A 9,706-nucleotide genomic window follows, 5' to 3' on the forward strand; every position below is an offset into this window, starting at 1 on the left:
AGGGTAAGCCAATGCTGAGAGAGCTGTATAGAAACTAGAGGGGCTAAATTAGATAACAAGTGGTAATCACTACTATTGCTCCAGTCAATGGGTCACAAACTCAAAGGCATCCAGGGCTAGGTGGGTCCCTTAAACGAGTGAAGCGGACAGGGTGGCCACTGGAAAGGCAGTGCCCCGTCTAAAGCGGGTAGCTGCTGCCCTGCTCCAGCCCTGGGTTTGCAGGGTGGGCAGGGGCAGGTGGGGGCAAACCTTGGCTCTGTATTGCCAAAGCTTCCTGCTTTTCAGAGCGGCCTAAGTCTTCATATTTGCCTGAAATCTCACAGGCTTTAAATATTGGCAACCAATTAATTCAGTGTTCTGGAACCAGCCTCCGCTAGGGTTCTAACCAGCCTTGTCACTTCCTGGTATACATTCCAAAAGTCTCTTTTAATTGTAATCAACTTCATTGAGGTATAATTTACCTGCAGTAAAATGCTGCTATTTTAAGCGTACAGACCCACGAGTTTTGAGAAGTAGATGTACCCACATAATCAAAATAATCAAGGTATAGAATGTTGCCATTAACCCGGAACGCTCCCCGGGGTCCCTTCCCCATCAACCTTCACCTCTGCCCCCACCCCAGCCCTAGGCCACTACAGGCCTCCCTCGATTTATTGTTCTTCATTGTGTTGCACTTTGCAGATATTTTTACACATTGAAGGTTTGTGGCAACCGTGCGTCAAGCAAGTCTATCGGTACCATTTTTCCAGCAGTATTTGCTCCTTTCATGTCCCTGTGTCATATTGTGGTAACTCTCACAATGTTTGAAACCCTCCACTAGCAAAAAGATTACGACTTACTGAAAGCTCAGATGATGGTTAGCATTTTTAAGCAATAAAATGTTTTAAAATTAAGGTATAAACATAGTTTTTTTAATTTATTTTTTTTCTTTTTTCTTTTTTCTTTTTTTAGACATAATGCCATTGTGCACTTAATAGACTACAATGTCATGTAAACATAACTCTTATATGCACTGGAAAACCAAAAACTTCACGTGACTTGCTTTCTTGTGGTGGTCCAGAGCCAAACAGGATATTTCTGGGGTAGGCCTGTACAGATCTGCTCTCTGATTGACTAGTATAGAATCTTATGTAAATATTTATGTAAGTATTTACTCTTTGTGTCTGGCATCTTTCACATAGCATAGTGTTTTAAAATCCTTTTGAATTTTGTGAGTTTTTTTTACGGCCCAGCTCACGATAAAAATACCGTAAGCCGTAGAAAATGATACGTATACTACATTGTTGGATGTCATGGTCTAGAAATATCAATTAGGTCACAGCGATTGCTAGTGTTGTTCAGATCCTCTGTGTCTTTACTGATTACTTTGACTCTTTGTTCTATCAATTGTTGAGAGAGAAGAGTTAAAACCTCCAACCAATTATTTATTTCTGCTTTTTATTCTGTGAGTTTTGCTTCACGTGTGTAAAGCTACGCATTCCATCTCTGAATATTTGTCTACATGATGAGTTGACCATTTCATCACTTGAAAAGTCCCCATTTTGCTCTGATAATATTCCCGGTCTTCAGGTCTATCTTATCTAACTAATGCAGCACCTCCTGTTTCTTGTCTTTACTGTTCGCATCCACTGACCTTTTTTTTTAAGCTCTTTATTGGAATATAATTGCTTTACACTCTTGTGCATCCATGGACTTTTAACCCACCTGGGTCCTCTCTGTTTAAAGCCTGTCTCCTATAGACAGCATATAGCTGAGTTGTCCTCTTTTATTCACCCCCAGAATCTCTGCCATTTAATTGTAGTGTTCAGTTCATTAACAGTTAATGTAGTTAATGATGTGATTGGATTTAGAGCCACAATTTTATCATTTCTCTTCTGTTTGTTTCTCTTAAGTTTTTTAGTTGTTTTGCAGTTTCGCTATTCCTCGTTTCTGTTTCTTAAAGAATTATTTGAATATTTTTAAAGTTCCATTTCAGTTTATCTATTGGCGTTTTAGTTCCACTTCTTTGCATTATTTTGCATTATACTCTAGAGATTATAATGACTTCCTTAACTTTTCTTAACAGTCTATTTAGAGCTAAGTTTGTACCACTTTACAAAATATACAGGAAAAAACCTTGCAATCATATGGATCTATTTACCACAAAACCCTATCCCTTATAGTAAAGTTGCCATTTGAAAACCTATATGCACCTACATACATTATAGACTCTACAAGATAATGTTATAGTTTTTTTTTTTTTTTCCAGACAGGTTTGTGTATTTTAAAGAAATTAGGAAGAAAAAATAGACTTTAATAATATTTACCCAGAAAAGACAGCCTTTCCAATAAGTGGTGCTGGGAAAATTGGACAGCTACATGTAAAAGAATGAAATTAGAACACTCTCTAACACTATACACAAAAATAAACTCAAAATGGATTAAAGACCTAAATGTAAGGCCAGACACTATAAAACTCCTAGAGGAAAACATAGGAAGAACACTCTTTGACAAAAATCACAGCAAGATCTTTTTTGACCCACCTCCTACAGTAATGGAAATAAAAACAAAAATAAATATGCAGGATCTAATGAAACTTAAAAGCTTCTGCACAGCAAAGGAAACTATAAACAAGATGAAAAGACACCCCTCAGAATGGGAGAAAATATTTGCAAACAAATCAACAGACAAAGGATTAATCTCCAAAATATATAAACGGTTCATGCAGCTCAATAAAAAAAAAAAAATCCAATCAAAAAATGGGCAGAAGACCTAAATAGGTATTTCTCCAAGGAAGACATATGGATGGCCAAGAGGTACATGAAAGGCTGCTCAACATCACTCATTATTAGAGAAATGCAAATCAAAACTACAGTGAGTTATCACCTTACACCAGTTAGAACGGGCAGCATCAGAAAATCTACAAACAATAAATGCTGGAGAGGATGTGGAGAAAAGGGAACACTCTTGCACTGCTGGTGGGAATGTAAATTGATACAGCCACTATGGAGAATAGTATGGAGGTTCCTCGAAAAACTAAAAATAGAATTACCACATGACCCAGCAATCCCACTACTGGGCATATACCCAGAGAAAACCATAAAAGACACATGCACCCCAATATTCATTGTAGCACTATTTACAACAGCCAGATAATGGAAGCAACCTAAATGTCCAACAACAGATGACTGGATAAAGAAGATGTGGTACATATATACAATGAAATATTACTCAGCCATAAAAAGGAACGAAATTGGGACATTTGTAGAGACATGGATGGACCTGGAGACTGTCATACAGAGTGAAGTGAGTCAGAAAGAGAAAAACAATTATCATTTATTAACACATATATGTGGAATATAGAAAAATGGTATAGATCAACCAGTTTGCAAGACAGAAATAGACACACAGATGTAGAGAACAAACATATGGACACCAAGTGGGGAAAGTGGTGGGGTGTTGGGGTGGGATGAATTGGGAGATTGGGATTGCCATATATACATTACTAATAAGAAAAAAATATATCAAATTGTACACTTTAAATATAAGCAGTTTATTGTATGTCAATTATATCTCAATAAAAGTTCTAAAAAAATATTTAGCCAGAATTTTACCATTTCTGATGTTCCTCATTCCTTTTCAAAGACTTGAGTTTACATCTACTACCATTTCCCTTCAGAGTGAGCAATTTCCTTTAGGTCTGCAGGTGATTAAATCTCTCAGTTTCCTTTCATTTGAAAATTCTTTGCTTTGGTTCATTTCTACTGTCCTTCAGGTCCCATCTCACCTCCTCCATGCAGCATCCTGGGCTCTCCAACACACAGGAAGCCCTCTTCTCAGACCCTTTATCAGTGTTGGGGGATGTGTCTTTAATGTAGAGCCAAATAGTAGGAGGCTAATAAGCCCAAAGTCCGTCCACGGAATTGAACGCCTGGTGGACGACCAGTCCTCTTTTATCCCTCCCTCCCTCTCTCCCTTCCCTCCCTCTCTCCAGATCCCATTTCTTCTCAGAGGATGAGAACCAAAAGAGGGCAAGAAGCAGCCTGCAGAAGCCGACCGGGGAGACCCCCTTCTTGACGTGAGTGCCCCCTCCAGCAGTGCACACCCCCCCCTCCCGTGAGCGCCCAGTGTGCTCCCAGGAACATCACATTCACAAGCAAGAGCTGTCAGAGTCCTGCAGACACTGCTTGTACTGCTGTGCGCATTACATTCTGGGCTGGAGGAGAGTGGGGACTGAGTGCTGTGGACCTCAGTTCACAACAATAGCCACCTCCTTCCTGAGGGGCTAGGCTGGTCTCTGTTTGGCCCCTTCACACTGGGTGCCTTGTCCAGACTGCACGCACGGCAGACCCACCGTGGGGAAGGAGTGGGGCTCGAAGAGCGGGCACCAAGATTACCCATGGAGAGAGTGGGGTTTGTTTGGGCAAATTTGGTGGCAGTGGGATCTAGTGTGACAAAAAATCCTGGTCCAGGCTTCAGGGACCGCATTCCAACTCTGCCTCTGACTCCATCTCGCTGATTTGTAGAGTCCCTTCCTCTCCCAGCCTCAGATTTCCATTCTGCGCAGCAAGAAGACAGCTTGTTCCAGGTTTTCCAAGGTTTCTTATAGTCTGAGACAGTATCCCTTCCCTTCACCTCCTCAGCCAGCACTGCACCTGCCTCTACTGCCAGGAGAAGTCTGGCTCTCTGTGGAAAGGGATTCCCCAGGAAACAATCTAAGGGTTCTTTTCTTAAGGAAGCCCATTTTTTCTCATCTCACTTTTCCTGGTTTTGCCCTCTCATGGTGAGTCCAGGGCTTCCCAGTGCCAGGTGCAGCAGAGAAGAGTTTTAGCCATGGCATCAGTGAATCTACATTTGAATCCTGGTTGTGTGTCCTTGATCAAGTTACAGAATCTCTCTAGTTCTCAATTTTCTCACCTATACAAAGGAGATAATAGTATTGATTGCATTGGATTATTTGGACGATTAAATGCAATAAGGCAGGTCAAGTCCTAACATAGTGCCTGGCAAATAGTAAACCTACCATGAATGCTATCACCATCACCATCACTATTTACCACCTCCTCTCTTACTCCAAGGAAAGAGACCCCCCCCAACCCAGAGCCTGAGTGGGCAGCTTGGTATGGCCTGAGCCCTCAGTATGCATGTCCGAGGAGGGCTCTCCAACTAGAAGACCTGCAGCTTCCATTCACAGCAGGCATTGTGCCAGGCACCCCAGCGACTCACCAGTGTCCATACTTGTGGGCTGTTATGAGGATCCCAGAACACCTCCTGCACAGCACGTGGCCCAGTGCCTGCCCACAGTCCTTGGTGAACTGTAGCCAACAGGACTGCTGTCACTGCCACCAGAATCAGCCACATATGAGGCTGTGTTACGGTGTGATGAGATGCAGAGTCAGAAGACGTGGGCAGGGACTGGCTGGGGACTTCAGGAAATTTGCTCAACCACTCTGGTCCTCATTTTCCTCATCTGTATAATGATGAGATCAGTACCACTCCCTGAACAGGGCTGTCAGGGGCACAACATGATCATAACACAGGAATGACAATTGCTGTAATCTGGGCCATATTTTGTGTCCCACAAGCTCCCATCTTTTACTGAGGACCTTCCTCTCCCCATGTCAGTGTGGAGGAGGGAAAGAGCCTGAATCCCATTCTTTCTCTGCCTCCCGTCCCCAAAGTCTTCAGCTCCAGGCTACACTTGGCTTCATATTGAGTCAAAGCAGCCAAGAGACAGGAAAACTCACAAGGAAGGGACACACGTAGCTTTTTTTTTTTTTTTAATTAAAAAGAACATAAGAAAACAAAAAAAACACTTCCCAGGGTGTGCTGTGATGCAACATCACAGGCATGTAAAGTACGTACAAAAACAAGAGAAATATCCCACGAGCTGCAAGCATGGACCCCTGTGTGTGGTTTGCAGCCCCTCCTGGGCCATAAAAAAGGAAGCACTTATTCAACCTTGTTTCTCTTGGAAGACTCAGCCACCTCCAGCTCACTGGCCCGTGACGTGCACACAGGAAGCTGGGCTTTACAAGATTTTGCCAGTGGGCGGTGAGGAGGTGGGGGTTTGGGGTGCACACCACTCCTCTTCCTGCCCTGCTCATGGTCTGCGGGCTTCGGGGAGCAACATTCCTCTGTGGGGAGAGGCTGGGCACGTTGCTCCACAGAGGTGCAGATCTGGGCTCCCCCACCTTGCGTAGCAGCAGAAGGAGTGTTGGCAGGCAAGTTGGGGGTCACAGAATAAGGACTCGGACCAAGATGAGATGTGCCCAGGGCTGGTCCTAAATTTGACGGATGGCCGGAAGGCAGTGGGGAGATTTGGATATGCTTGCCATCACCAGCTCTCCACACTGGCCTTCCTTGGCTGCTCAACCAACTCCTCCATCCCTGCCTCCGTTGGCCCGAACTTTGGGGATCACAGAGACCTGGACTTGACTGCTGGCTCTGCCACTTCCTAGTTTGTACGACCCTGGGAAAGTTAACTTCCTGAGTCTCAGTTTTCTCATCTGTTAAATGGGGAGGTTCATATGACCCTCACAAGGTGGCTGTAAATAGAAAGGTGTGATCATGCCTTCAAAGAGCCTAATACAGCACCCAGCACATAGTAAGTGCTCATGAAATGGCTAAGTTGATGACTGTCATACAGGCACCAGCATTTCCACTGCAAAGTTGGTTGGGGGTGTGTAGCTGGATATGTGATAAACACAAGGTTTACACAATGTTCTAGAAAAATGGTGAACGCCTCTGAGCCTCCTGTGTATGTCTAGGCAGTTCGGCGGTCTTGGATGCTGGCATGGAGGTACCCGGGCACGTGCCTCTGGCCTGGCTCAGGAGCTGTTCTGTTTCTAGACCTCAGTGCCCTCCCTGGCGTAGAGGACGTTGTTCGTGCTGACGCTATTGTAGAAGTGAGGGCTGAACTGATTGAGGACGGAGCCTCCGTAGCCCAGAGCATTGCCGGGCATGGAGCTGGCCCACTCACCGCCACCCGTGTGGCCGCTGACGTTGGTGAGTGGGGCGTAGGAGTTGAAGTTCAGCAAGTTCTGCCCCGCCTTGTCGGCAGGCTCCGGGCTCAGTCCCGGCGTGGCCACGGGGCGGCCCACGGGGCTTGACCCGCTCACGTAGGCTGACATGGTGGAGAGGAAGCTGTTGAGACACGGGGCGCCCGGTGGGGGTGATGAGGGCCGCTTCTCCGGGGAGCTGGTGGTGCCAGGAGAAGCACCGTCCAAGATGTCCTGGGCCTCCGTGGTCTTGGGGCTGTCCCCCAGGAGACCAGTCTCCGTTTTTTCCGAGGACAAGGAGCCCATGCTGGAGGAAACATCCGATTTTCTCTTCCTCTTCCTGCGGAAATTTCCGTTGTCAAACATCTTCTCACAGTTGGGGTCCAGGGTCCAGTAATTCCCTTTGCCTGGCACAGAAGTGAGAGAGGGTAAGTAGAGGGACCGACCCAGTGCTTTTCTTCTGTTCCTTCTTATTGTCCTAAACTAAAACCGAAGGTAACAAGTGCAGAAAGGCAGAGAACAGAACAGGAATTCCACAAACCCACCACATGCCACACCACATGGATGTTTATTTAAGCACCCACCTCTCACCTGGGCACTCTGGGAGCAGAAGGCAAGAGAGGCCTCAGCCATGAAGGAGTTTGCAGTGTGGTCTCTTTAAGAAGTTCAAGTACTGGGGGAAAGGCGAGGTGGGGGCTTTTTCCATTACTGAGTGAAAGAAAACTCAGGGCTCCCTGAGAGTCCTGGGTGTGAACTCCAAAGATGGACTTGAGTCCCAGCTTTGGACTGAGGCACTTTGGGTGAGCCTCAGTTTCCTAGGATGAGAAGTGGGTCCACTGACCCTCTCCCTTCTTCCTCAGGCTGGCTGTGAGAGAGGACTAATGCTAGATGTGCAAAAGAGGCTTTGTAGCTGGGAAGGACAATCTGAACCCTGCCTTCAGGTGTATCTTGGCCTGAAGGTGAGGCCAGTCATTGGACAGGATGCTGGCTCTCTTCTGGAGGACAGACAGTCCCGCCCTCACGAGCCTCAAAGCGGGTGGAGGTGGGGTTCCTTCGAGCAGTACCCTGATGGGACAAGAATGGACTTTAACTCTGGGAAATGGACACATGAGTGTTTAATATATTACTCTCTGTACATCTTTATATTTTAGAAATTGCTCATTGAAAAGGAAAAGTTCACACTCTGGTGTTAGAGCCACTTCCATTCAGATCCACGCTCCATTTCTGTCACATCATTCTGTGTCACCCTAGGCAGGCTGCTTCACCTCTGGGTACTACTTGCCTCATCTGTAAAATGGGTTTCATAAGAGCCACCCCACAGGGCTGGATCAAAGGAGACGATGTAACTGGGGCAGGCAGCACAATGTGGGCCCTGGCAGTTGTTTCACAAATATCCAGGCCCTTCGCAGCAGGCCTAGGATGCACTTGGCTTTGTCTGGTCCAAGCACTCATCACCCCCTCTCCCCACTCCCCAGCAAAGGACTTCCCGCATGTTGGATGCCGGGGAGTCAGATTAATCATCACAATCACTGCAGTCCATTGAGCACTTATGAGCACCAAACACCTCACACACGTCATCTCATGACCCCGCTGACCACAAGCCTGCAAAGGAGCCACTGTTACATCCCTGTTTTTCAGATGGGGAGACCGAGGCTCAGAGGTCTCTGACTGATCAGTGGCACAGCCGAGATCCAAACCCAGCTCTGCCTCCAGGGTCCACGTTCACGGCCGACTCCCTTTGGCCCCCAGCCTCGGGGGCACGGCCGTAGGCAGGACTTTCCAGAGTGGGGTGTCGGGAGGACGGAGCCCTCCTCGGGGGCACCAGCGCGCGCCCACAGCCCCCTTACCCGGGTCGTCCTCGTCGCGGGGCACCTTCTTGAAGCAGTCGTTGAGAGACAGGTTGTGGCGGATGGAGTTCTGCCAGCCGGCCTTGCTCTTGTTGTAGAAGGGAAAGTTGTCGGCCACGTACTGGTAGATCTGGCTGAGGGTGAGGCGCCTGTCGGGCGCCCCGTGAATGGCCATGGCAATGAGCGCCGAGTAGGAGTAGGGGGGCCGCACGAGCTTCATCAGCTCCTCCTGCGAGGGGATGGGCAGCCAGCCCAGGTCGCCGCCCCCCAGCCCCGGCACTCCGGGCAGCAGCTGCCTCTGCACGCCGTAGGCCTGGGGCAGGAAGGGGCTGGCGCTGGCCCCCGGCAGGCAGGGCGGCGGGGTCAGGGCCGGCCCGTTGAGCCACAGGTAGGGGTTGGGGGTGGCCCCGTACTCGCCGCTGCCCTCGAAGGAGGGGGCCCGCTGCGGGCTGGGCACGCCCTGGGGGTGGAAGACGTTCTCGTAGTAAAGGTTCATCTCGGGGGGCTCCTGGCCGATGCTGGGGAACTGGGGGCTGCAGCGGGGCGGGGAGGGCGCCAACAGGTCGAAGGAGCTCATGCTGGGCCGGGCCGGGCCGGAGCCACCTGCCTGGCACCTGCGCGGGGAGCTGGCCCTGACAGGTGCCCAGCAGGCCCGGCCTCCCACTTATACCCCAGGGCTGGGCTGGCGGCCCCGCCCAGAGGCGGCTACCTGCTGCAGACCCGCCCTCCCTCCTTCCACAGCCACCCTTGTCGCCGGAGGGGCACTTCCCCGCCGGCCACGGCCACGGCCACGGCGGGGCCCGTCAAGACACGCTCGGCCGGCTTCCTGGCTGCTATTCACAAGGACGAGGGTGCCCCTCTTCCTTTCTTTCTCCTCTC

The 9,706-nt window shown here is 48.5% G+C and overlaps 1 protein-coding gene across 2 annotated transcripts; it reads right to left on the reverse strand.

The window, feature by feature from the left end:
• Nucleotides 1-5,803: 5,803 nt before the first annotated feature.
• Nucleotides 5,804-9,410, reverse strand: FOXI1 (forkhead box I1). 2 transcript variants are annotated; one of them, XM_057749262.1, is made up of 2 exons: nt 8,828-9,410; nt 5,804-7,387 (listed from the first exon to the last, which is right to left on the reverse strand). In XM_057749262.1, the coding sequence occupies exons 1-2, from the start codon at nt 9,402-9,404 to the stop codon at nt 6,828-6,830; spliced, it is 1,137 nt and encodes a 378-aa protein (XP_057605245.1). In that variant the 5' UTR covers nt 9,405-9,410; the 3' UTR covers nt 5,804-6,827. The 2 variants fall into 2 exon arrangements, with proteins under 2 accessions (XP_057605245.1, XP_057605253.1); XM_057749270.1 differs by having other exon boundaries at nt 5,804-7,105; nt 8,828-9,404.
• Nucleotides 9,411-9,706: the final 296 nt, after the last annotated feature.

This window comes from Hippopotamus amphibius, chromosome 1 (genome assembly GCF_030028045.1).
Source record: "Hippopotamus amphibius kiboko isolate mHipAmp2 chromosome 1, mHipAmp2.hap2, whole genome shotgun sequence".
NCBI lineage: Eukaryota > Metazoa > Chordata > Mammalia > Artiodactyla > Hippopotamidae > Hippopotamus > Hippopotamus amphibius.

Bases quoted from the DNA above. Each gene is read 5' to 3' on its own strand.
- FOXI1 (XM_057749262.1), bottom strand. From the start codon at position 9,404: ATGAGCTCCTTCGACCTGTTGGCGCCCTCCCCGCCCCGCTGCAGCCCC. The intron at 7,388-8,827 runs GTAAGGGGGCTG...CTTCTGTGCCAG, and splicing joins CCGCGACGAGGACGACCCGG to GCAAAGGGAATTACTGGACC.